The sequence below is a fragment of the Gobius niger genome (genome assembly GCF_951799975.1).
Source record: "Gobius niger genome assembly, chromosome: 10".
In the NCBI taxonomy this organism is placed as follows: domain Eukaryota; kingdom Metazoa; phylum Chordata; class Actinopteri; order Gobiiformes; family Gobiidae; genus Gobius; species Gobius niger.
The window spans coordinates 3,150,773-3,178,231 of NC_136861.1; the positions used below are offsets into that span (position 1 = coordinate 3,150,773).

The following is a 27,459-nucleotide window of genomic DNA, read 5'->3' on the forward strand; positions in this document are numbered from 1 at the left end:
CCTGAACCGAGAGCATTTTCTCCAGTTTGGCTTTACCCCAATCCAAAAGCTTCTGGAAAAAAGCTGTGAAAATAGCAACAAAACTGAGACGAAAACAATGATGAAAATGTCACAAAAATGTCACAAGAAATTGACGAAAAAATGACGAAAAAATGACAAAAAAAGGACGAAAAAATGACAAAAAAGTGACAAAAAAAGTGACAAAAAATGACAAAAAAATGACGAAAAAATGACAAAAAAATGACAAAAAATGACAAAAAATGACAAAAATGTGACGAAAAAATGACAAAAATGTGACAAAAATGTGACAAAAAATTGACAAACAAATGACAAAAAAATGACAAAAAATGTGATTAAAAAATGACAAAAAATGACAAAAAAAATGACGAAAAAATGACAAAAATGTGACAAAAATGTGACAAAAAAATGACAAAAATGTGACAAAAATGTGACAAAAAAGTGACAAAAATGTGACAAAAAAATGACAAAAATGTGACAAAAAAGTGACAAAAAAGTGACAAAAAAGTGACGAAAAAATGACGAAAAAATGACAAAAAAGTGACAAAAAAGTGACAAAAAAGTGACAAAAAAATGACGAAAAAATGACAAAAATGTGACAAAAAAATGACAAAAAAGTTACGAAAAAATGACAAAACGTGACAAAAAAGTGACAAAAAAGTGACAAAAAAATGACAAAAAAGTGACAAAAAAGTGACAAAAAAATGACGAAAAAATGACAAAACGTGACAAAAAAGTGACAAAAAAGTGACAAAAAAGTGACAAAAAAATTACGAAAAAATGACAAAAATGTGACGAAAAAATGACAAAAAAGTGACAAAAAAGTGACGAAAAAATGACGAAAAAATGACAAAAAAGTGACAAAAAAGTGACGAAAAAATGACGAAAAAGTGACAAAAATGTGACAAAAAAATGACAAAAAAGTGACGAAAAAATGACAAAAATGTGACAAAAATGTGACCAAAAAATGACAAAAATGAGACAAAAAAGTGACAAAAAAGTGACAAAAAAGTGACAAAAAAATGACGAAAAAATGACAAAAATGTGACAAAAATGTGACAAAAAAGTGACAAAAAAGTGACAAAAAAATGACAAAAATGTGACAAAAAAATGACAAAAAAATTACAAAAATGTGATTAAAAAATGACAAAAAAATGACAAAAATGTGATAAAAAATTGACCAAAAATGAGTTGAATACCCAACAAAAAAATGATCTGATAACGTCAGATCTCTCGGTCCAAAAAACCCACTGAAGTCAGCAGAGTTTAGGAATCCAGAACATGACCGAGGTGTGGCTGATGGATCCGTAATGCTGCTGTCGGGGGAAAGATACGTCCAATATGAAACAACGTGGAGATAATCCTTCACTGTAAATATCCAACTCAAGGTCATGAACGGCAGAATTCACAATAAAGTTTGTCCAAATGTTAAAAACACAAAGCGAACGCTCCTCTGTGAAAGTCCTGTTACTTTAGAAACACGTTTCTCACTTTGTTCATCAAAACATCTGACAAACAAGTTTAGAAAACACAAAACCCGGACTAGATTCTGGCCTAATAATAATATCATTTAAATAATGATGATCATTAATTAGTTGTAAAGTTGACAGTGTGTTGTTCTTTGCAAACGAGTGGAAAAGCTGCTTTTATTTTTTAGAAACAGTGAATGTTTAGCAGCTCAAGTATTACAAAGCATTTTAAATACACAAACTAAATATCTGTTGTTTTCTTTCAGTCGATAATTGTGAGTAATTATTCAATCTCAATATTCTTATTATGGGATAAGGTTGTTAACCTCTTAACTCCCGCCTGAACCGAGAGCATTTTCTCCAGTTCAGCTTTACCCAAATCCTGTAGGCCAGTGTAACACCTCATTTGAAAGCTAAGACCAACAAAACTAAATTGATCTTTTTCCTCACATCATCAGATTTTTTTTTCATCCCTGTTTTTGTTGGGCAGTCGTCTCATTTTTGTCAAATATTGGTGACTTTTTTGTCACTTTTACGTCCATTTTTTCTCCATTTTTTGTCAATTTTTTCTCCATTTTTTGTCAAATTTTTGTCAATTTTTGTAAATTTTTTGTCACTTTTTTGACAAATTTTTCTATTTTTTTGTGTCCATTTTGTGTCAAATTATTCGCATTCTTTTTGTCAAATTTTTGTCCATTTTTGTCATTTTTTTAAACATTTTTTGTAAATTTTTTCTCACTTTTTCGTCAATTTTTCCTCACTTTTTTCACATTTCCATCATTGTTTTCGTCTCAGTTTTGTTGCTATTTTCACAGATTTTTTCCAGAACCTTTTGGATTGGGGTAAAGCTGGAGAAAATGCTCTCGGTTCAGGCGGGAGTTAAGGGGTTAAAATGCCTAAAAAATGAAGCTCTTACATTTGTACATCCCACTGTGAAATAAAAAACAACAGTTTGACTCTTGGATTTTCTTTACAGTCCATTTATATATTGCACGTTCAAAAACAGGTCTTATTTTTGAGATTTTGTGCTCTTAAAAAGGTCTTAAAAAGGTCTTAAATTTGACTTGTCCGACTCTGCAGATCCCCTGGTCTTTGTCGTGTGTTTGTGGAGGTTCAGAGACAGAGTCATAAAGATCCTGAAGAAGCAGCTCAACTGAACGATATTTATGTCCGATATCTCGATACCTCATTACTAATATATAACTACGGGTTCTGTGAAAACCAAGCAAAAACATCATAATACAGAAGAGTGGCACCGAGAGCCTCCACAGCTGCAGCACAGAGGAGGAGCTACAGGAGGACGGGACAAACGAGGAGGTATCCGGGCAAGAACCTTCTGTTCTTCTGGCAAATGGACCTTCACTGGAGAAAAGCTCTTCAGAAGATGGTGAGAGACTGTTGTGGAGCTGCTGTGTTCATTTCATCGACTAAAATATTGTCTTAATTTTAGTCAAAGTGATATTTTTGTGACTAAAATTGGATTAAAACTAAATATAAAGTTTCTCACGAGACGAAAACTGTGGCTAAAATGTCCAGATGCTCAGTTGACTTCTGTCTATCTTCTATCAAGGCCTGAAAACGCATTGATTTAAAAAGGCCGATTCGGACTAATTTGTTTGTTTGCTGCTTTGTTTTATGTGAATGTTCTTTTTGTTTTTATTTGATTTTATTCTTCTATTGTAGCACTTTGAGGTTTCGTTGAAATGTAAAGTGCAATATAAATAAAATGTATTATTATACACCCTGGCTTTTTAATGCACCTCACAAAATAAGGCAATCAATCAAAAAACACTAAAACATGTAAAAATAATAATGATAATAATTATGAAAACAAATAAATAAGTAGATAAATCACTATTGCAATGGCAATGTGGTCATGGAAATGACAGCAAGAAGAAACATGATATTTTGGAGAATGCAATCATCATCATCATTGTTAAGGTGATGGTGAAAATAGTAAAATACAAGGCATCAGTGATGTATGTATATGCGTGTGTATATATGTCTATGTATGTATGCACATATATATGTATATTATAAAAATATAAGAAATGCAATACTTAAAGAATGATGTAAATCAATAGAATGGTGACGGGGTTTTATAAGTAATGACTGGTTATGGTATTTCGTGAATGGGAAAGAAACATGAAAACAATAATAACAATAACAACCATAAGTAATAATGTGTTGTAATGTGTGTTGTAACACTATTATTATCACCCCATTGGGGACCGCAGCTGGAAAGTAAAAAGAATCTTGAATTCGGGGTAGGCACCTATAAGCTTTCTTGCTTCGGCCGACTCCCTTTGAGTTTTTCTGTTCTGTGACTAAGTAATGTAAATAATGTAAACAATGTAAATATAATGACTCAAATAAATCAAATCATTATTATCTATTGTCCGCCTGAAAGAGCCTCCGATCATTAAATCCTCTAAAGGAGCAGGAACAACATTAAATATGATTATAATGAAGATTATTCAAAATCCACTAAAACTAGACTCAAATTTAAGATATGTTTTTACTAAATCTCGACTAAAATTGAATTACACTTTCGTAAACAGTTAAAATATGCCGTCAAAATGCACAGTGGTGGAGCGGAGGGAGCTGCGCAGGAGCCGATCAGTGCAGGACACCACGCTCTGACACAGGGACAGCCCCGGGAGACGCTGCATCGTTTCAGAGGAGGCTCATTAAACTTGATTTAAAACCGTCTCATAATCACACAGTGCAAAATAAACAGTAAACTCCACTTCAGCTTTACCCAAATCTAAAGAGCTTCTGGACTGGAGAGGCTTAGACTTACAAAGTGGTCATGTTTTCATGTCAGAGCTGCTTTTTACATTGATTCTTTAACACTTTATTTTCCTATTTTGATGTTTTTTTTACTTACACGCCTTTAGATTTGGGTAAAGCAGAGCAGGAGCAAAGGACGCTTCGCTTAGATTCGGGTAAAGCCGGACTGGAGGAAACGCGCTCGGTTAACGCGGGGGTTAAGAGGTTAAACCAGCGTTAGCCGCGATGCTAACAGGGGTCCACCTCGCTTCAGCATGCTAACGCCCGGGAGCGAGCTTAACCCCGGGAGTCGCGCTCTGACCCCGGGCCGGGACCCCCCCTCGCCCCCCCCGGGGGTCCTCTCTGCGGGATGACGCGACACCGACTCACCCGGAGGAAACACGGGAGGTTTACGGGGAGCTAACGCGGCTAACGGCTAGCACCTGCTGGCTAACGGTTATTGCCCTGCTCTGTGGATGCGGGGCTGTTTTAAGGGGCTGTTTTGGGGGGATTCGCGGGGGGGGGGGTTACCTGGGGAGATGTGCCCGGGCTCCACGCACGCTCCTCGGGGTGAATGTCCTCCATGAGTCCCGCTCTGGCACCAGTTTCACGGAGAAAAGCACATTTTGTCAAAGCTTGTTGTTGTTGCTAAATCTGAGTGTTGCTAAGCCTGGCCTCTTCTTCTTCTTCTTCGGCGGAGGCGGACGGACTCAGCGCGCTACCGCCACCCTCCGGACACACTGGGTCATCACATCAGCGAGCGAGCCCCTTAACTCCCGCCTGAACCGAGCACATTTTCTCCAGTTTGGCTTTACCCCAATCCAAAAGCTACTGGAAAAAAGCTGAGATGAAAACAATGATGGAAATGGACAAAAAATTGACGAAAAAAAAAAAAGGGACAAAAAATGACCAAAAAAATTACAAAAATGTGATAAAAATTTGACAAAAAAATTACAAAAATGTGAGCAAAAAATGATCAAAATGTAACAAAAAATGACAAAAATTTGATACAAAAAAAAACAATTGACGAAAAAAATGAAAAAAATGACCCAAAAAATGACAACAATGTACAGAATGTGACAAAAAATGTGATAAAAATGTGATAAAAATGGACGAAAAAATTACAAAAAAATTACAAAAAAATTACAAAAAATGTGACAAAAAATTTACTGAAAAATTACTAAAATGTAACAAAAAAATGACAAAAATGTGACTAAAGTGAGTTGAATACCCAACAAAACAAAAAATGTGATGACGTGAGGAAAAAGATCACCTCGGTTCAGGCGGGAGTTAAGAGGTTAAAAACTGTATTACTTTTTTCAGTAGTTAAGGAATACAACAAGGGTAGGCCACGTATGGCCCGCAGGCTAAATCCGGCCCTCCAGCACAGAACCTCTGGCCCTCAGGAAGTTTTGAATGATTTTGAAAATCAAATGCCTGTTAGAGTTCTGAGAAATGTGTGAAATACAGTCAATTCTTTCCACATGCAGTTAGGCAGGGCTGGACTGGCAGAAAAAATCGGCCCGGGACTTTTGAGTCAAGACCGGCCCTGTAAAAAAAAAAAAACAGTCATATTCAATGCAATAGTGGAGGTGATGAGCAAAACAATGAGCCCTTGGCTTGAACTAAAACAGTATAAGCTACAAATCGAGGACAACATTTTGTTTCTGCCGAATTCAAGCTCACACCTCAGAGACTCAACACTTTCATCTTGTCATTTATAACTTGAAGGAACTTTTGTAAAACTTCTAAACAATCTTAAAATGTGAGTTCCGTTAATGAAGTTCCTCTCGCGACTGTGACACAAATAAACTTCTCCAAACCACATGATCGACTGTAGATGAAGATGAAACAGTAAAACTCACCACAGAGTCAGAGACGTGAGGAGTGTGAACAGAAATCACAAAAAGCCAAACTTTGTAAATCCTTTCAATGGAAACTAGAAGATTTACAAACTGCACTGACGACGAGTCACCTGACAACTCCCAGCATGCACTTCTCTGCAAACATTTGTATTAAATGTATAAAAATAGAGGTCTGAGGTTCTGTGGGTCCTGGAGGGAGTTACAATAAACTATTTCCTCTTATATTCACAGTGTGAGGGGCATGAGTGTTATGTCCCAGAGGCCCATCGCTCATTATAGAGATTATCTGAACCAGGACTCAAGAAAGGCCACCAGAGGGCGTCACATCCCCCTAGTGGAGGAGTTGTGTAAATGCATCTATGTAAAGACAGATTCTCCAATGGCTTTTCCCGCTAATTGTGGGCCGGTGTTAAGGTATAACGGGCCTTATCTCGGTCTGACCGGCCCAAAAGTACGTCGGCCCACCGGGAAAACCCCCGGATCTCCCGATGGCCCGTCCAGCCCTGCTGTTCGGTCACAGGGCCGTGTACGGTTCATTTGTTTTTTCAATACCGATACCTGAACGACACTCAAATGTTTGTCATTCAGAACCAGAACCAGAACAATAATGTGTGGAAGATCTGCAGATTTACAATAACAGGTTCATCTCCATTGTCAAGAGTAGGATTTACTAAAGATCTGCTTCACTCTGAAGACTAAATGAACACATCAAAGAGGGAACAGAAACCCTTTCCCTGTGATTTTTACAGTTTGTCGACAGAGTCTCAGTCAGTGTTTAAGCTGCTCAAGACGTTAGCATGCTACCGGTTAGCAACTGTCATCAATCAACTGTCAATGACTTCAACACGATAAACAAATGTGTGTCTCATGTCTATGAACACTGAGGAAATCCTAACAGCTGGAGGAGGTCGGGTCCCCTTAGAACAGCTGGAGGAGGTCGGGTCTCCTTAGAACAGCTGGAGGAGGGCGGGTCCCCCCAGAACAGCTGGAGGAGGTCGGGTCCCCTTAGAACAGCTGGAGGAGGTCGGGTCCCCTTAGAACAGCTGGAGGAGGTCGGGTCCCCTTAGAACAGCTGGAGGAGGTCGGGTCCCCTTAGAACAGCTGGAGGAGGTGTGCGTGTATCGGGAAGTCTGGGATAAAGAGCCAGTGTTTGTTTCAGTTGCAAAAAAGCAAAAGATTTAGTCAAAGAATGAATTTCAGGTTTTTGTCTTTTTTTAGTCGATAGAAAAACTAAATCTGTGGTTTGATTTGTAAATGTGAAATGTCAGCGCTTCATGGAGAAAGGACTTCATTTGCTGTATTTATTACTGTAATTTATTATCCGGCTCTTCACAACGTAAGTAGAAGCTCCGTTGATTTGAATGGGATTTCCCAACGTTCTACCGGTCATTATTTTCTGATAAAGGACCTCTGAAAAAAATAATGACGCTGCCAATGGCACCGGAGTTGGTGTTTTCATATCACTCCACGCGTACGTAGTAGCGACACTATCTGTCCCGTCACTGCGAGAGAAGTCGGGGAATCGCTCGTGAAGTTAGCGTGAGTCTGACTTTCAACTTACCCAGAGATTCACCACCATTTCTCCAACTGCGCCTTCAACTAAGTAGCGTTCTATACATGATCTTTTACTTATTTAAGTGATGGATGTATTTCATTATTTACAAACTTATTCTACGTGTTTATGTCTTTATTACTGTTTCCCGTGTTCAGACCAGATGTGACCTGAGCCGGGCAGAGGATCAAAATAATCCACTCAGATGAGAATAAGTGATGTTGATGCACGTCTGTCCAGCAGGCGGCGCCAAAGACCAGGCCGAGGGAACGTTCAAGCATTTCAAGTTTTATTACCATCAAGTTCAGCAAGAATGTAAACAGACAAAGAAACAAAAACAATTGTGTTCACTTCATTTAAACAACAAAGTGAAGCATTCTCAGGAAGTGTCAGAAAAACTATAATCCCATCATGCACCTGGCTCCACCTGGCTCCTCCTCATCCTCCTCCTCATCCTCCTCCTTCTGAAACAGGAAACAGGAGTTAAGACGTTCAGGGAGACGTCCTGTGATTCAGGAACTCACCGTCTCCTCCAGCTCACGGCCAAGCTGCCGGCGGGGCACATTTCTGTTCGGGAGGTAAAGAGTGTTTTACACATTCTCACAGGGTTTACATGGACAGAGTCATCAGATCTCACCCCCCGCCTAAACCAAATGCATTCTGTCCACTTTGGTTGTTATATAGGCTTGTGCAGCACCTCATTTGAAAGCTAAGACCCACAAAACTGATCGTTTTCCTCACGTTGTTGCTGTGTTGTGTCACCTTTTGTATGTTTTTATTTTGGTCACTTTTGTTGAGTTTTTGTCACATTTTTTGTTTAATTTTTGTCACTTTTTTGTTGAATTTTTGTCACATTTTTTGTTGAATTTTTGTCACATTTTTTGTTGAATTTTTGTTGAGTTTTTGTCATTTTTTTGTTGAATTTTTGTCACATTTTTTGTTGAATTTTTGTCACTTTTTTGTTGAATTTTTGTTACTTTTTTGTTGAATTTTTGTCATTTTTTTGTTTAATTTTTGTTACATTTTTGTTGAATTTTTGTCACATTTTTGTTGAGTTTACATCCTTGTTTTCTTCTCATTTTTTGTGGCTGTTTTGGTGCTTTTTGATTGGGGTAAAGCCAAACTGGAGAAAATGGGCTCCGTTCAGGTGGGAGTTCAGAGGTTAAATGTCTCTCTCAAAATGGCTGTAGTGAATGTCTTGAAATAGGCCTCTGTCTCTTTAAGAACCTCTGAGCCTTTAGACACGCCCCCTCCACACGCTGTCTGTGGCATCAGTGGGGAGGGGGTTCTGCTGAGGAGCAGTGGTTGGTTACTTAAAGCTCGGAGGCGTCTCCAGGAGGTGGGGGCGTTCCTAGGAGGACTCAGGCAAACCTATCCCTAAAATGGCCGCCATCAGAGTTTTTACAGATTACTCAGAAATACGTGAATGTGCCAAGGCAACACTTCAGGCATGTTTTTAATGAGGGAGTGACAGAATAACATGATGGAAAGCTGGAAAAAGTCTATTTTGCAGAATACCCCCCCTTTAAGTCTCCAACATTATCGCTCAAATCCATAATACACGCTACACGACACATGTGAGTCTTTTATATGAAACTGTGTCATGTCTAAGAACATGAGAGAAAAGCCTCATGAGACCAGAGAAAACTGTGTGTGGGCGATTTCACAGGAAATATTAAAACTCTAAATTTACATAAGATCAATTTAAACACAGTTAAACAGTTAACCCCTTAACTCCCACCTGAACGGATCCCAGACAGTTTGGCTTTACCCTAATCAAAAAGCTTCTTGGGGAAAAGAAGCACCAAAACAGCCACAAAAAAAGAAAACAAGGATGTAAACGCAACAAAAAAGTGACAAAAACTCAACAAAAAAGTGACAAAAATTCAACAAAAATGTGACAAAAATTCAACAAAAAAGTGACAAAAATTCAACAAAAAAGTGACAAAAAATCAACAAAAAAGTGACAAAAATTCAACAAAAAAGTGACAAAAATTCAACAAAAAAATCACAAAAATTCAACAAAAAAATCACAAAAATTCAACAAAAAAGTGACAAAAATTCAACAAAAAAGTGACAAAAATTCAACAAAAAAGTGACAAAAATTCAACAAAAAAGTGACAAAAATTCAACAACAAAAATGACAAAAATTCAACAAAAAAATGACAAAAATTCAACAAGAAAATGACAAAAATTCAACAAGAAAATGACAAAAATTCAACAAAAAAATGACAAAAATTCAACAAAAAAAATGACAAAAATTCAACAAGAAAATGACAAAAATTCAACAAAAAATGACAAAAATTCAACAAAAAAAATGACAAAAATTCAACAAAAAATGACAAAAATCAACAAAAATGTGACAAAAATTAAACAAAAAAAGGACAAAAATTCAACAAAAAATGACAAAAATTCAACAAGAAAATAACAAAAATTCAACAAAAAAGTGACAAAAATTCAACAAAAAATGACAAAAATTCAACAAAAAAATGACAAAAATTCAACAACAAAAAAAAAGGTGACGCAACACGAGGAAAAAGATGTCGGTCCGGCTAAAGTAAAGTGTGACTCAGCCTCATGAACAGTTTCAGTTTGGGGTTCTCACTCACAGAACAGTTTCAGTTTGGGGTTCTCACTCACAGAACAGTTTCAGTTTGGGGTTCTCACTCACAGAACAGTTTCAGTTTGGGGTTCTCACTCACAGAACAGTTTCAGTTTTGGGTTCTCACTCACAGAACAGTTTCAGTTTGGGTTCTCACTCACAGAACAGTTTCAGTTTGGGGTTCTCACTCACAGAACAGTTTCAGTTTTGGGTTCTCACTCACAGAACAGTTTCAGTTTTGGGTTCTCACTCACAGAACAGTTTCAGTTTGGGGTTCTCACTCACAGAACAGTTTCAGTTTGGGGTTCTCACTCACAGAACAGTTTCAGTTTTGGGTTCTCACTCACAGAACAGTTTCAGTTTGGGGTTCTCACTCACAGAACAGTTTCAGTTTTGGGTTCTCACTCACAGAACAGTTTCAGTTTGGGGTTCTCACTCACAGAACAGTTTCAGTTTTGGGTTCTCACTCACAGAACAGTTTCAGTTTGGGGTTCTCACTCACAGAACAGTTTCAGTTTGGGTTCTCACTCACAGAACAGTTTCAGTTTGGGGTTCTCACTCACAGAACAGTTTCAGTTTGGGGTTCTCACTCACAGAACAGTTTCAGTTTGGGGTTCTCACTCACAGAACAGTTTCAGTTTGGGTTCTCACTCACAGAACAGTTTCAGTTTGGGTTCTCACTCACAGAACAGTTTCAGTTTGGGGTTCTCACTCACAGAACAGTTTCAGTTTTGGGTTCTCACTCACAGAACAGTTTCAGTTTGGGGTTCTCACTCACAGAACAGTTTCAGTTTGGGGTTCTCACTCACAGAACAGTTTCAGTTTGGGTTCTCACTCACAGAACAGTTTCAGTTTGGGTTCTCACTCACAGAACAGTTTCAGTTTGGGGTTCTCACTCACAGAACAGTTTCAGTTTGGGGTTCTCACTCACAGAACAGTTTCAGTTTGGGGTTCTCACTCACAGAACAGAACAGTTTCAGTTTGGGGTTCTCACTCACAGAACAGTTTCAGTTTGGGTTCTCACTCACAGAACAGTTTCAGTTTGGGGTTCTCACTCACAGAACAGTTTCAGTTTGGGGTTCTCACTCACAGAACAGTTTCAGTTTGGGGTTCTCACTCACAGAACAGTTTCAGTTTGGGGTTCTCACTCACAGAACAGTTTCAGTTTGGGGTTCTCACTCACAGAACAGTTTCAGTTTGGGGTTCTCACTCACAGAACAGTTTCAGTTTGGGTTCTCACGCACAGAACAGTTTCAGTTTGGGGTTCTCACTCACAGAACAGTTTCAGTTTGGGGTTCTCACTCACAGAACAGTTTCAGTTTGGGGTTCTCACTCACAGAACAGTTTCAGTTTGGGGTTCTCACTCACAGAACAGTTTCAGTTTGGGGTTCTCACTCACAGAACAGTTTCAGTTTGGGTTCTCACTCACAGAACATCAGTTTGGGTTCTCACTCACAGAACAGTTTCAGTTTGGGGTTCTCACTCACAGAACAGTTTCAGTTTTGGGTTCTCACTCACAGAACAGTTTCAGTTTGGGGTTCTCACTCACAGAACAGTTTCAGTTTGGGGTTCTCACTCACAGAACAGTTTCAGTTTGGGTTCTCACTCACAGAACAGTTTCAGTTTGGGTTCTCACTCACAGAACAGTTTCAGTTTGGGGTTCTCACTCACAGAACAGTTTCAGTTTGGGGTTCTCACTCACAGAACAGTTTCAGTTTGGGGTTCTCACTCACAGAACAGAACAGTTTCAGTTTGGGGTTCTCACTCACAGAACAGTTTCAGTTTGGGTTCTCACTCACAGAACAGTTTCAGTTTGGGGTTCTCACTCACAGAACAGTTTCAGTTTTGGGTTCTCACTCACAGAACAGTTTCAGTTTGGGGTTCTCACTCACAGACGGCTGGTTGACGTAGTCGCCTTCGCCGTCGTCGCTGCTGTCGCTGTCGCTGCCTGAAAACACCAGAGTTAAAGGAGCTCGACGGGGGGGGGGGGGCAAAGTGGGACTTACTGTCGTCCTTTGGATAATTATCTGAGGACAGAAACACAACATCTCAGCTCGGGCTTCTCATTTAAAGGGTACTTTTACTTCAGTAATACTGGTACAGGTGAAGCAGTGTGTGTGGAGGGGGCGGGACTTACGGTGGGCGTCGCTCGTCACGTTCAGATAATCCGAAGAGTCTGAGGAGCAAAAACACGGGTTTAAGTCTGGCCCCTGAAACGAGCCGCTCTGATTGGCCGAGGGCTCACCTGAGTCCACGTTCACGTACGGGTGTTCTGCAGAGAGCAATGACATCATCACTACCGCTGCTGCCGTTAGCGCTTAGCATGTAGCATGTAGCATTTAGCATGGAGCCAACAAACAAAAGAGCTCTGGCCCTCGTAACCCCCACCAGAGCCGAGCACATTCTCTCCACTTTGGCTTCACCCAAATCTGAAGCTTCTCCACAAAAAGGGTCAAACTAGCGACGAAAACGAGGATGAAAACAGAACAAGCCACAAAAAAGTGACACAAAAAGCAACAAAGAAGCAGCAGAAGAGCGACAAAAACGTGGAAAAAGCCTCTGTTTCATAGGTGTCCGCAGGGCTGGACGGGCCATCGGGAGATTGGGGGGTTTTCCCGGTGGGCCGACGTGCTTTTGGGCCGGTCAGACCGAGATAAGGCCCGTTATACCTTAACGCCGGCCCACAATTAGCGGGACAAGCCATTGGATTATCTGTCTTTATGTAGATGCAATGACACAACTCCTGTGTTCTGGAAGAGCACAGAAGGGCCACCGGTCTGGCCTCTCACGTTACCTCACCCTTACACCCGGGCGTGACCGAGCTTTACCCAAATCTAAAAGCTTAACCTCTTAACTCCCGCCTGAACCGAGAGGATCTTTTTCCTCATGTCATCATTTTTTTTCCAGCATTTTTTTGTTATTTTTTGTCACATTTTTGTCATTTTTTGTCATTTTTTTGTCATTTTTTCATCTAATTTTTGTCATTTTTTTGTCATTTTTTCGTCTAATTTTTGTCATTTTTTTGTTAAATTTTGATCAAATTTTTGTCACATTTTTGTCATTTTTTTGTCATTTTTTGTCATTTTTTGTCATTTTTTCATCTAATTTTTGTCACTTTTTTATAATTTTTTTTGTCAATTTTTATCAAATTTTTGTCACTTTTTTGTCACTTTTTTTGTCACTTTTTTGTTAATTTTTTATCAAATTTTTGTCACATTTTTGTCATTTTTTGGTCATTTTTTCATCTAATTTTTGTCACTTTTTTGTAATTTTTTTGTAATTTTTTGGTCAATTTTTATCAAATTTTTGTCACTTTTTTGTCATTTTTTGGTCATTTTTTGGTCAATTTTGTGTCATTTTTTCATCTAATTTTTGTCATTTTTTGTCATTTTTTTGTCAATTTTTTGTCATTTTTTTGTCGTTTTTTTGTCACTTTTTGTCATTTTTTGTCACTTTTTTTGTCACTTTTTTGTCATTTTTTGTCACTTTTTTTGTCACTTTTTTGTCATTTTTTTGTCATTTTTTTGTCCATTTTTTAAGGTCCGTTATAATTAGCGGGAAAAGCCATTGGATTATCTGTCTTTATGTAGATGCAATTACACAACTCCTCCACTAGAGGGACGTGACGCCCTCTGGTGGCGCTTTATTGAGTCATGGTTCACACATAATCTCTATAATGAGCGATGAGCCTCTGGGACATCACACTCATGCCCCTCACATTGTGAATATAAGAGGAAATAGTTTATTGTAACTCCCTCCAGGACCCACAGAACCTCAGACCTCGATTTTTTATACATTTTAGACCAGGGCCGGACTGGGACTGAAAAACAGCCCTGGACTCTGACCAGCCTGGCCCACTTTAGCGTAACTGTGACACTTCCACAAATACATATTTTAACCTCTGACCCCCCGCCTTAACATTAACGAGTGCATTTTCCCCAGGTCGACTTTTTATTATTATTTTTTTTTATCGGCATCATCAGCAAAAAGAGCGGGAAAGGCGGTCGTAGAAACAGAAGCAAAATCATTCATATAAATAATGAATAATATTGGTCCCAAAATTGAACCTTGTGGTGCACCATACTCCACGGAATTCCTTTTAGATTCATGTTTTTTTATACTGGGCTTTACCCAAATCTAAAAGCTTCTGGAGATCAACAACGTAACGCCTCATTTGAAAGCTAAGACCTACAAAAGTGATGGAAACTTTTCGTCACGTCATATTTTTGTTGTTTTTCTCAGGTTTTTGTTGACTTTTCATCCCCTTTTTCTCGCTATTTTGCTGCTTTTCTTTTTAGCTTGTAGATTTGGGTAAAGCTCGGTTGAGGCGGGACTGAGTGGCCCTTCTGTGCTCTTCCAGAATGGACATGTGGCCAGTCCGCCCCTGTTTCAGACAAATGTTTGCAAAGAAGTGCATGCTGGGAGTTGTCAGGTGACTCTTCTAGTTTCCATTGAAAGGATTTACAAAGTTTGGTCTTTTTTGTGATTTCTGTTCTCACTCCTCACGTCTGTAACTCTGTGGTGAGTTTTACCGTCTCATCTTCATCCACAGTCGGATCATGTGGTTGGTTTTGAGAAGTTTATTTGTGTTTACATGGACAGAGTCATCAGATAACCAATAATCAGATCTGACGTGTTTACATTCACTTCACAAATCAGAGAATCCCAAACTGCGGTTTTTCGTTTTTTGTTGAATTTTTGTTGAATTTTTGTTGATTTTTTGTTGAATTTTTGTTGAATTTTTGTTGAATTTTTGTTGAATTTTTGTCACATTTTTGTCGAATTTTTGTCGAATTTTTGTTGAATTTTTGTTGAATTTTTGTTGAATTTTTGTTGAATTTTTGTTGAATTTTTGTTGAGTTTTTGTTGAATTTTTGTTGAATTTTAGTTGAATTTTGTTGAATTTTTGTTGAATTTTTTTTGAATTTTTGTTGAATTTTTGTTGAATTTTTGTTGAATTTTTGTTGAATTTTTGTTGAATTTGTGTTGAATTTTTGTTAAATTTTTGTTGAATTTTTGTTGAATTTTTGTTGAATTTTTGTTGAATTTTTGTTGAATTTTTGTTGAATTTTTGTTGAATTTTTGTTTGAATTTTTGTTGAATTTTTATTGAATTTTTGTTGAATTTTTGTCACATTTTTGTTGAATTTTTGTTGAATTTTTGTCACATTTTTGTCACATTTTTGTTTCAATTTTTGTTTCAATTTTTGTCACATTTTTGTTGAATTTTTGTCACTTTTTGGTTGCGTTTACATCCTTGTTTTCTTCTCATTTTTTGTGGCTGTTTTGGTGCTTCTTTTCCCCAAGAAGCTTTTTGATTAGGGTAAAGCCAAACTGTCTGGGAGTTAAGGGGCTAATTAACTGTGTTTAAATTGATCTTATGGAGTCAGATCTTATGTAAATTTAGAGTTTTGCAGTGGCGAGAGGAACTTCATTAACGGAACGCACATTTTAAGATTGTTAAGTCGTTTTACAAAAGTTCCTTCAAGTTATAAATGAAAAGATGAAAGTGTTGAGTCTCTGAGGCGTGAGCTTTTATTCAGCAGAAACAAAATGTTGTCCTCGATTCGTAGCTTATACTGTTTTAGTTCAAGCCAAGGGCTCATTGTTTTGCTCATCACCTCCACTATTGCATTGAATATGACTGTTTTTTTAGAGGGACGATCTTGACTCAAAAGTCCCGGGACGATTTTTTCTGCCAGTCCAGCCCTGGGCTTTCAAATCAGGCGTAGCACTGGTCTGTGGGGGAGCTCAGAGGAGTGCGTACCTGGGGAGGACGGTCTGCTGTCGTTGTCCACAGGGGGCGCTGCTTCAGGAAGTACCTCTCTGCAAAACAACAGCAGATCATGAGTCAGATCATGAAGGGTGAAGGTGAGACGTTTAGCTTAAAGTCTGTCAGAGGAAAACAAACAGCACAAAGTCTGTCAGAGGAAAACAAACAGCACAAACTCTGTCAGAGGAAAACAAACAGCACAAAGTCTGTCAGAGGAAAACAAACAGCACAAACTCTGTCTGTTCCCTGTGTAGTCCAGAGATAATGTGGCTAAAAGTGACGAAAACGAGGAAAACAAGAGGATGAAAACGCGACAAACGACAAATACGTGATGAAAAATGGGCAAAAATGTGATTAAAAAGCAACAGTCAGTCTTGCGGGTCTTAGCTTTCAAATGAGGCGTGTCTCTGGCCTACAGGTGTGTGTGTTTAGATTTGGGTAAAGCCTCACATGTATCCGGGGTCTGCGATGTCCTCCAGAGCCGCCTCACAGTCTCCGTGTGACGACACTGTAACGACATCACACGGTCAGACGTGCAGGACAGCGCCCCCTGCTGGAGCCACAACAAGAACACAAGAACACAACAACACAACAACACAACAACACAACAACACAACACAACAACACAACAACACAACAACACAACAACACAACAACACAACAACACAACAACAGCTGCTCAGGACAGAGAAGGAAGAAGGGAAGATCCAGGGGCGGACTGGCCTTATGTCCTGTATTCTGGAAGAGCAGAAGGGCCACTGGTCTGGCCTCTCACGTTACCTCACCCTCACCCCCGGGCGAAACCGAGCTTTACCCAAATCTAAAAGCTTAACCTCTTAACTCCCGCCTGAACCGAGAGGACCTTTTTCCATCATTTTTTTGTCACTTTTTTGTCATTTTTTTGTCAAATTTTTGTCCCATTTTTGTAATTTTTTGTGTAATTTTTTTGTCATTTTTTGGTCATTTTTTGGTCAAATTTTTGTCAATTTTTTGTCAATTTTTTGTCAATTTTTTGTCATTTTGTTGTCATTTTTTTGTCATTTTTTTGTCATTTTTTTGTCAAATTTTTGTCAAATTTTTGTCATTTTTTTGTCATTTTTTTGTCTAATTTTTGTCATTTGTTTGTCATTTTTTTGTCATTTTTTTGTCATTTTTTTGTCATTTTTTGTCAAATTTTTGTCATTTTTTGTCATTTTTTTGTCATTTTTTTGTCATTTTTTGTCATTTTTTGTCATTTTTTGTCATTTTTTTGTCTAATTTTTGTCATTTGTTGTCATTTTTTGGTCTTTTTTTTTTCCGTCTAATTTTGGTCGTTTTTTGGTCATTTTTTGGTCCAATTTTTGTCAAATTTTTGTCATTTTTTCGTCTAATTTTTGTCATTTTTTTGTCACAGTTTTGCCACTTTTTCATACATTTTTCGTCACTTTTTTGTCACATTTCCATCATTGTTTTCGTCTCAGTTTTGTTGCTTTTTTCCTCAGCTTTTCTCCAGAAGCTTTTGGATTGGGGTAAAGCCAAACTGGAGAAAATGTGCTCGGTTCAGGTGGGAGTTAAGGGGTTAAAAGAAAACCTTCCAAAAACAAAAATGCGCTGGAAAAGCAACAAAAAAGTGACAAAACGTGACGAAAACGTGACGACAAAGCAATGAAAAAAAGCCATGAAAAAACAACAATAACATGAAAAAAAAAAAACGAAAAACAAGAGACGAAAACACAACGAAAAAATGAGGTGTTACAGTGTTGCTCTCCAGTCAAGAAGCTTTTAGATTTGGGCAAAGCCGAACTGGAGAAAATGCTCTCGGTTAAGGCGGGGGGTCAGAGGTTAACATGTGTATTTGTGGACGTTAATTTGGGCCAGACTGACCAGAGTCCAGGGCTGTTTCTCAGTCCCAGTCCAGCCCCTGGAAAGATCTAAAGCAGCAGAACAACAGCAGCTGAGGTCGGGCACTGGGAGAGGGAGAACCTCCTCATGGACCAGGGAGAACCTCCTCATGGACCAGGACAAGGCCATGAGAGCAACGAAAACCACTGCTGGACCAGAGAAGTTGTCGAGATCCGGAAACGCCCCCCAGGCTCAGGAACAGTAACACTGCAGACCCGGAGCCGAGACGGATCCACGACAGTATTATTTGTTCATAATTTAAAGTTAAAGGAGCAGGCCAGCGTTTTTCCATACTGAGATATGTTCTTACCTTAGCTGTGACGAGTTCTTTAGGACCTGTCTGATCTTCAGTCACGTAAACACAGCGCAGACGGCGTTAGCATTTAGCCTCTCCCTCTCTCCTCTATAGCTCCAAAACAGGTCAAGATAGAAGCTACCAAGCTCTTCCACGTTTTCCCTATTTAAGTATGGTTACGTGAAGTGTTCCACTACAAAGTATAATTACACACAATTAAACAATGTGGATTTTCTAAGCGGATAAAAGGGGGAACTATATTGTAAGGCGTAATAATACCAGGAGTAATTTGAAATCCGCGCAGTAATCTTCACTTTACTGTTTATACTTTGTAGTGGAACACTTCACGTAACCATGTTTAAATAGGGAAAACGTGGAAGAGCTTGGTAGCTTCTATCTTGACCTGTTTTGGAGCTATAGAGGAGAGAGGGAGAGGCTAAATGCTAACGCCGTCTGCGCTGGGTTTACGTGACTGAAGATCAGACAGGTCCTAAAGAACTCGTCACAGCTCAGGTAAGAACATATCTCAGGATGGAAAAACGCTGGCCTGTTCCTTTAAACTTAACCTAACAATTATTGTAAAACATAAATTATGAACAAATAATGCCGTTGTGGATCCGCTCTGACCAGCAGAGGGCGCAGTATCATGGTGGATCTGTCTCACGGTGGATGTATCTCGGCTCCGGGTCTGCAGCTTCCCCAACGCCCCAGACTGTGAACCGGGACGAGGGGGCGGAGCCACTTTCCCACACCTGGGACCCAGTTCTGAAGAGGTGGGCCTGCAGGTGGCGCTGTCGGTCTGATACAACGAGCTGGCACTTATTTATGAAACTACAAATGACTCTCACTGTCCTGGATGTGGAGCGGAGAAGGTTCCAGTCTGGTGTGGTCTGACCGAGGTAAAGCTAAAGGGGGGGGGGGGCAGTCCTGACACTAACGGCTCCAGGTCTGAAGCTGCAGGTTTCACACAGCGCCCCCTGCTGCACAAACTGGTCTACAGGCAGCGTTTAGAGGAGTCAGATCACCCAATAATCCGATCTGACCCGTTTATATTCACGTCAGAGTCAGATTCATCAGATCAGGATCAGATTCATCAGATCAGGATCAGATTCATCAGATCAGGATCAGATTCATCAGATTCATCAGATTCATCAGATCAGGATCAGATTCATCAGATCAGGATCAGATTCATCAGATCAGGATCAGATTCATCAGATTCATCAGATCAGGATCAGATTCATCAGATCAGGATCAGATTCATCAGATCAGGATCAGATTCATCAGATCAGGATCAGATTCATCAGATTCATCAGATTCATCAGATCAGGATCAGATTCATCAGATCAGGATCAGATTCATCAGATCAGGACCAGATTAATCAGATTCATCAGATTAGGATCAGATTCATCAGATTAGGACCAGATTCATCAGATCAGGATCAGATTCATCAGATCAGGATCAGATTCATCAGATCAGGATCAGATTCATCAGATCAGGATCAGATTCATCAGATCAGGATCAGATTCATCAGATCAGGATCAGATTCATCAGATTCATCAGATTAATCAGATCAGGATCAGATTCATCAGATTAGGACCAGATTCATCAGATCAGGATCAGATTCATCAGATCAGGATCAGATTCATCAGATCAGGATCAGATTCATCAGATCAGGATCAGATTCATCAGATTCATCAGATTAATCAGATCAGGATCAGATTCATCAGATTAGGACCAGATTCATCAGATCAGGATCAGATTCATCAGATCAGGATCAGATTCATCAGATCAGGACCAGATTAATCAGATTCATCAGATTAGGATCAGATTCATCAGATTAGGACCAGATTCATCAGATCAGGATCAGATTCATCAGATCAGGATCAGATTCATCAGATCAGGATCAGATTCATCAGATTCATCAGATTAATCAGATCAGGATCAGATTCATCAGATTAGGACCAGATTCATCAGATCAGGATCAGATTCATCAGATCAGGATCAGATTCATCAGATCAGGACCAGATTAATCAGATTCATCAGATTAGGATCAGATTCATCAGATTAGGACCAGATTCATCAGATCAGGATCAGATTCATCAGATCAGGATCAGATTCATCAGATCAGGATCAGATTCATCAGATTCATCAGATTAATCAGATCAGGATCAGATTCATCAGATTAGGATCAGATTCATCAGATTAGGACCAGATTCATCAGATCAGGATCAGATTCATCAGATCAGGATCAGATTAATCAGATCAGGATCAGATTCATCAGATCAGGATCAGATTCATCAGATCAGGATCAGATTCATCAGATCAGGATCAGATTCATCAGATCAGGATCAGATTCATCAGATCAGGATCAGATTCATCAGATTCATCAGATTAATCAGATCAGGATCAGATTCATCAGATTCATCAGATTAGGATCAGATTCATCAGATTAGGACCAGATTCATCAGATCAGGATCAGATTCATCAGATCAGGATCAGATTCATCAGATCAGGATCAGATTCATCAGATCAGGATCAGATCAGGATCAGATTCTGTCTCCGCGTAAACGAAGCCTGTGACTGTGACTGAGTAACGAGCTCGTGTTTGTCGTCGGGTCCTCACCGTTCTCGTAGTCGTTGTTACTCTCTGTTCAAACACACAAGAACAAACGTTACTTCAGAAATACCACAAGTACTACGGTATTAGTACAAGTACAGCGGGGTCCGAGTACCAGGGACGTCATCAGCAGACCCCACGTGGTACAACGGGATTTTTCAAGATCCAAAACAACAAGGAGACAGTAGTAGTAGTAGTAGTAGTAGTAGTAGTAGTAGTAGTAGTAGTAGTAGTAGTAGTAGTAGTAGTAGTAGTAGTAGTAGTAGTAGTAGTATTTGCAGTACCTGTCTCCGTGGGGGTGAAGGATGGACAGCTCGGTCTGTTCATAGAGATACTAGAAAAATGTATAAAATTCCACAATAAGAAAAAAAACCGAGACAGACATGTACATTATTGGTAATAGTAGTAGTATCAGTAGTAGTAATAGTAGTAGTAGCAGTAGTAGTAGTAGTAGTAGTAGTAGTAGTAGTCAGGGCCGGACTGGGACAGAAGAACAGCCCTGGACTCTGGTCAGTCTGGCCCAGATTAGCGTAAATGCGACACTTCCACAAATACACATGTGAACCTCTGACCCCCCGCCTTAACCCAGAGCGTTTTCTCCAGTTCGGCTTTACCCAAATCTAAAGGCTGATTGACTGGAGAGCAACACTGTAACGTCTCATTTGAAAGCTCAAATCTAGAAAAGTGACGGTAACTTTTTGTCACATTGTCGCTGCATTTTTCATTACTTTTTTTGTGGCTTTTTGGCGTGTTTTTAGTCACTTTTTCGTCACTTTTACGTCACTTTTTTGACATTTTTTTGTCATTTTTTGTCATTTTTTGGTCAATTTTTTGGTCAAATTTTTGGTCAAATTTTTGGTAGAATTTTTCGTCTAATTTTTGTCATTTTTTGGTCATTTTTTCGTAAAATTTTTGGTCAAATTTTTCGTCTAATTTTTTATGATTTTTTGGTCATTTTTTGTCATTTTTTGGTCACTTTTTTGTCACTTTTTCTTCACTTTTTTGTCATTTTTTGGTCAAATTTTTGTCAAATTTTCGTCATTTTTTGGTCAATTTTTTGTCAAATTTTTGTTATTTTTTGGTCAATTTTTTGTCATTTTTTGTCATTTTTTCGTCTAATTTTTGTCATTTTTTGTCAAATTTTTCATCTAATTGTTGTCATTTTTTGGTCATTTTTTGTCATTTTTTCGTCTAATTTTTGTCATTTTTTCGTCTAATTTTTGTCATTTTTTGTCATTTTTTTTGTCATTTTTTGGTCAAATTTTTGGTCAAATTTTTCGTCTAATTTTTAGGATTTTTTGGTAATTTTTGGTAATTTTTTTGTCACTTTTTCGTCACTTTTTCGTCACTTATTCGTTGTGTTTTCGTCTCTTGTTTTTCTTTTTTTTTCATCGCTCTTTTCATCGCTTTGTCGTAACGTTTTCGTCACATTTTGTTGTGTTTTTCTCACTTTCTTGTCACATTTTTGTTGCTATTCCAGCACATTTTTGTTTTTGGATGCTTTTCTTTTAAGCTTTTAGATTTGGGTAAAGCTCGGTTACTATCGGGGGTAAGGGTAAGGTAAAGTGAGAGGCCAGACCAGTGACCCTAGAGCCAGTGGCCCTTCTGTGCTCTTCCAGAATACAGGACATATGGCCAGACCGCCCCTGGTAGTAGTAGTAGTAGTAGTAGTAGCAGTAGTAGTAGCAGTAGTAGTAGTAGTAGTAGTAGTAGTAGTAGTAGTAGAAGTACTCACTGTAGAGACGGGTGGTTGGATGGATGATGGGTGTAGTTCTGGTCTGTGGATGTCTGTCCTGGGACACAAACAGATGAATAAGTTCTGCAAGTCGTGAGAAACTGAATGTGTTTGTGGAGGCTCTCAGTCGTCCAGGAAGTAGTGAAGCGATTGAAGGATCCGTGGCTCCCGACCCTCTTCACATTTTCATTGGAATCCGACAGACAGACATGCAGTATAAGGGGGGGCTCTGAAAAAACTCTAGCCCTGGGGCGCGTCTTACGTAAATCCGGCCCCGCCACAGTTGAGAGTGTTAAAGGGGGGGTATTTTTCCAGCTTTCCATCATGTTATTCTGTCACTCCCTCATTAAAAACATGGCTGAAGTGTTGCCTTGGCACATTCACGTATTTCTGAGTAATCTGTAAAAACTCTGATGGCGGCCATTTTAGGGATAGGTTTGCCTGAGTCCTCCTAGGAACGCCCCCACCTCCTGGAGACGCCTCCGAGCTTTCGTCACCAGCCGAGTAACCAACCACTGCTCCTCAGCAGAACCCCCTCCCCACTGATGCCACAGACAGCGTGTGGAGGGGGCGTGTCTAAAGGCTCAGAGGTTCTTAAAGAGACAGAGGCCTATTTCAAGACATTCACGACAGCCATTTTGAGAGACATTTAACCTCTTAACTCCCACCTGAACGGAGCCCATTTTCTCCAGTTTGGCTTTACCCGAATCAAAAAGCACCAAAACAGCCACAAAAAATGAGAAGAAAACAAGGATGTAAACTCAAACAAAAAAGTGACAAAAATTCAACTAAAAAGTGACAAAAATTCAACAAAAAAAAAAAAAAAAAGTACAAAAACTCAACAAAAAAGTGACAGAAAATCAACAAAAAAGTGACAAAAATTTAACAAAAAAGTGACAAAAAATCAACAAAAAAGTGACAAAAATTCAACAAAAAAATCAACAAAAAAATTACAAAAACTCAACAAAAAAGTGACAAAAATTCAACCAAAAAATGAGAAAAAACTTGACTAAAGTGACCCAAAAAAAAAAAGGTGACATAACACAGCAACAACGTGAGGAAAAAGATCAGTTTTGTGGGTCTTAGCTTTCAAATGAGGTGTTACACAGGCCTACAGCCAAAGAGGACAGAATGCATTTGGTTCAGGCGGGTGTTAGAGGTTAATACAAGGCAGTTATTCTAATTTACTGCATTTACAGACCAGCAGAAGGTTTTGTCATCATGGTAGTGAGATATAGACTGGTCCTCCTCGCTTTAACAGAGGGGAGGAGCCGAGGTGACCTCCTCCCTGTGGTCTTTATCTGGACTGAGCTGAACCTTAGTGTCACTGATGAAGCCTTTTGGATGAAGAGGCGAAACATTCGACACTTCAACTACAGAGTACAGACGAGGCCTCAAGAACCTTCATTGAGGATGGATAACTCCTGCACGACTGAGAGCCTACACAGATGATAAATATGAGTATTATTGAAGTCAATCCAGGTGTGGAGCTCTGTGGAGGCCCCGCCCACCCCGTGAGGCCCCGCCTTTCTGCCCTTTTAAGGAGCAGGAGGAGACAGAGCTGGACTCACCGGGTCGGTGGATCCGGAACTGCGTCGGCCTGACGGGAAAAACAAAAGAGAGAGAACATGAAATAAAGTGAAGGTGTTTTTGTGAGGCTGATGCTGAGCAGAACTGACGGGATGTAGGTGTCCTCAGAGGTGTGCGTCTGACTGATGGACCCTGAGGAGACAAGAGGAGGAGGTCAGGGGGGGGGGACCTGGGACTGAGGTCAGTGGAGTGACCTGGGACTGAGGTCAGGGTCACGTCTGTGTCTGAGGTCAGGGTCACGTCTGTGTCTGAGGTCAGAGGTCACGTGTCTGAGGTCAGAGGTCACGTGTCTGAGGTCAGAGGTCACGTATCCTCACTGGGGGGCCGGCGGTGGCAGCGCACACACAGCGGCGCGAGCAGGACCAGGCACAGCAGCACCGACAGACCGAGCAGCAGAACCGGAAACATCCTGGAAACAAACACAGCTGTGAACCCTCTGTGAACTCTGACCCCCCCTGAACCCCCCCTGAACCCCTCCTGAACCCTCTGTGAACTCTGACCCCCCCTGAACCCCCCCTGAACCCCTCCTGAACCCTCTGTGAACTCTGACCCCCCCTGAACCCCCCCTGAACCCCCCCTGAACCCTCTGTGAACTCTGACCACCCCCCCTTGAACCCCTCCCGAACCCCCCCTGAACCCCCCTGAACCCTCTGTGAACTCTGACCCCCCCGAACCCCCCTGAACCCTCCCCGAGCTTTGACAAACCTTCTGTTGGTCTGTAAATGCAGTAAATTAGAAGAACTGCCTTGTATAAAATGTCTCTCTCAAAATGGCGGTAGTGAATGTCTTGAAATAGGCCTCTGTCTCTTTAAGAACCTCTGAGCCTTTAGACACGCCCCCTCCACACGCTGTCTGTGGCATCAGTGGGGAGGGGGTTCTGCTGAGGAGCAGTGGTTGGTTACTCGGCTGGTGACGAAAGCTCGGAGGCGTCTCCAGGAGGTGGGGGCGTTCCTAGGAGGACTCAGGCAAACCTATCCCTAAAATGGCCGCCGTCAGAGTTTTTACAGATTACTCAGAAATACGTGAATGTGCCAAGGCAACACTTCAGACATGTTTTTAATGAGGGAGTGACAGAATAACATGATGGAAAGCTTGAAAAAGTCCATTTTACAGAATACCCCCCTTTAAACTGATCCAAGCCCCTTAAACTGTATTTTCCTCTTTCAGATAAAAACGTATTGTTTAGCTTCACACGTGAATAGAGCAGTTTTAAAAGTGTTATAAACTGGATTCTAAATTAACCAATAACTAAGGCTGTGTCCGAATGTCCACACTATTCCCTATATAGCAACTATATCGTCCCTATATCGACTATATGTTCCCACAATGCATTCTGTCAGGCTAGACCACAATGCACTGGGAGAGTCTGAGAAGAACCGACAGAGACGGGTCTTTGAACTAAACACGGCTGAAGTAAATCAGCTGTTTCTCTCACGAATAAACCACTTGAATATAAACAGTGAAAAATGCTAACGTTAGCGGCTAACCTTTAGCTCGAGCTAAATGACCGATAGCTTCATGCTAACATTAGCGGCTAACCTTTAGCTCGAGCTAAATGACTGATAGCTTCATGCTAACGTTAGCGGCTAACCTTTAGCTCGAGCTAAATGACTGATAGCTTCACGCTAACGTTAGCGGCTAACCTTTAGCTCGAGCTAAATGACTGATAGCTTCCTCTGGAATAATCCAGGCCATTGATGTAAATCCATGTTAAATAAAAGTGTCTGACTCATATTTATTCCACCGTGTCTGAGTTTGTTTTTTGTCGCAGAAATACTCTTGGTGTTGCTGTTTTTCGTCACACAGGTCAGAGTTGTGGCTTCTGTCCCGATCGCCAACAGAATCTGTCACTATATAGTCACTATATAGTCACTATATAGTGACTATATAGTGCAGGCCTATGTAGTGAATGAAGGGTCAGGGCCGGATTTAAGTAAAATGGGCCCCGGGGCTTAAGTTTTCTTCAGGGCCCCCCACATGTCTGTCTGTCTGTCTGATTTCTCTCTCTCTACAATGAAAGGGTGTTTTTTTAATTGAACATAGAAGGAACTTCTAAAACAGCACCAGTTTAAAAAAAGGACAAATCTGTGAAACGACTGAGCTCCGTGGCCCTCGTTGCTGCTGCCAGACTGGTGGGGGGACTCGTTTAAAAGGGGGGGTCTGGGGATCCTCCCACTGAGATCTTTTTCATGCATTTTAACAGAACAATATCAGCTCAATGAACCAGCTCACACCGTTGGTTTAGACCCGGTTTAGACCTGGTTTAGTCCTGGTTTAGACCTGGTTTAGACCTGGTTTAGACCTGGTTTAGACCTGGTTTAGACCTGGTTTAGACCTGGTTTAGACCTGGTTTAGACACATTTTTCTCCGTATGCCCGGGGCCCCTTCAACCTGCTGGGCCCCTGTGAGCCCCTTCATAAATCCGGCCTTGGTTAGAGACTAGGGTGGACATTCGGACACAGAATCTGCAGTTCAACCCGCACATTCCCTCCAGTTCAGCTCTACCCAAATCTAAGCTTGTTGCCTGGAGCTCACGGCCTGGTTTGAAAGCTAAGGCCTACAGGTCTGATCTCGAGGGAGGAGGTGAATGAGGTTCATTTCACTCAAACATCCTGTCTCCAAACACCAAACACATCAGATTCCACGTCAGAGAAGAGAAACCTGGAGCAGAACTGACCTGATGTTCTGGAGGAGCTGAAACTGAACTCACCTGAGAGACTTCAGGCCTGACTGCGACGGCGAGCGGCTTCAAACTGACGCCTCGGAGGTTTCACGAAGAGGGGCCCGTTTCCTGTGAGTCAGCAGCCAATCACACGCCGGCGAGTCCGCCCAGCGACTCCGAGGAGCAGAAGACCCCGTCACTGCTGTCGCCCTGACACCAGACCCTCCTCAGCCCGTCTGAGCTGGAGCCTTTTGTTCCACGCCGGGCCTGGCTGTAACGGTAAAGCGCCGTCACCTTCTGCAGGAAACCACAGAGCTGCTGCAGCGCCTCCTCCACATCCTCCTTCAGAGTCAGAGAGCTCCACATCCTCCTTCAGAGTCAGAGAGCTCCACATCCTCCTTCAGAGTCAGAGAGCTGCAGAGAGAGGCCAACGAGCAGATGTTCCTCAGATACACGTCCGTCTGAGACACTCACAGCAGCAAATCAACACGGTGCATCTCATTATGAACTTAAAAGGGGGGTATTCTGCAAAATTGACTTTTTCAAGCTTTCATTCCCTCATTAAAAACATGCCTGAAGTGTTGCCTTGGCACATTCACGTATTTTTGAGTAATCTGTAAAAACTCTGA

At 40.5% G+C, this 27,459-nt stretch overlaps 1 protein-coding gene across 1 annotated transcript; it reads right to left on the reverse strand.

The window, feature by feature from the left end:
- Positions 1 to 12,131: 12,131 nt before the first annotated feature.
- Positions 12,132 to 26,871, reverse strand: LOC306969156 (uncharacterized protein; the record flags this gene model as incomplete). Its single annotated transcript, XM_079564756.1, has 12 exons — positions 26,846 to 26,871; positions 24,486 to 24,577; positions 24,258 to 24,300; positions 24,150 to 24,178; positions 22,579 to 22,636; positions 21,128 to 21,177; positions 20,850 to 20,873; positions 16,501 to 16,558; positions 16,045 to 16,103; positions 12,416 to 12,550; positions 12,285 to 12,305; positions 12,132 to 12,226 (listed from the first exon to the last, which is right to left on the reverse strand). Exons 2-12 carry the CDS (start codon positions 24,574 to 24,576, stop codon positions 12,132 to 12,134), a joined length of 663 nt encoding a protein of 220 aa, XP_079420882.1. The 5' UTR covers position 24,577; positions 26,846 to 26,871.
- Positions 26,872 to 27,459: the final 588 nt, after the last annotated feature.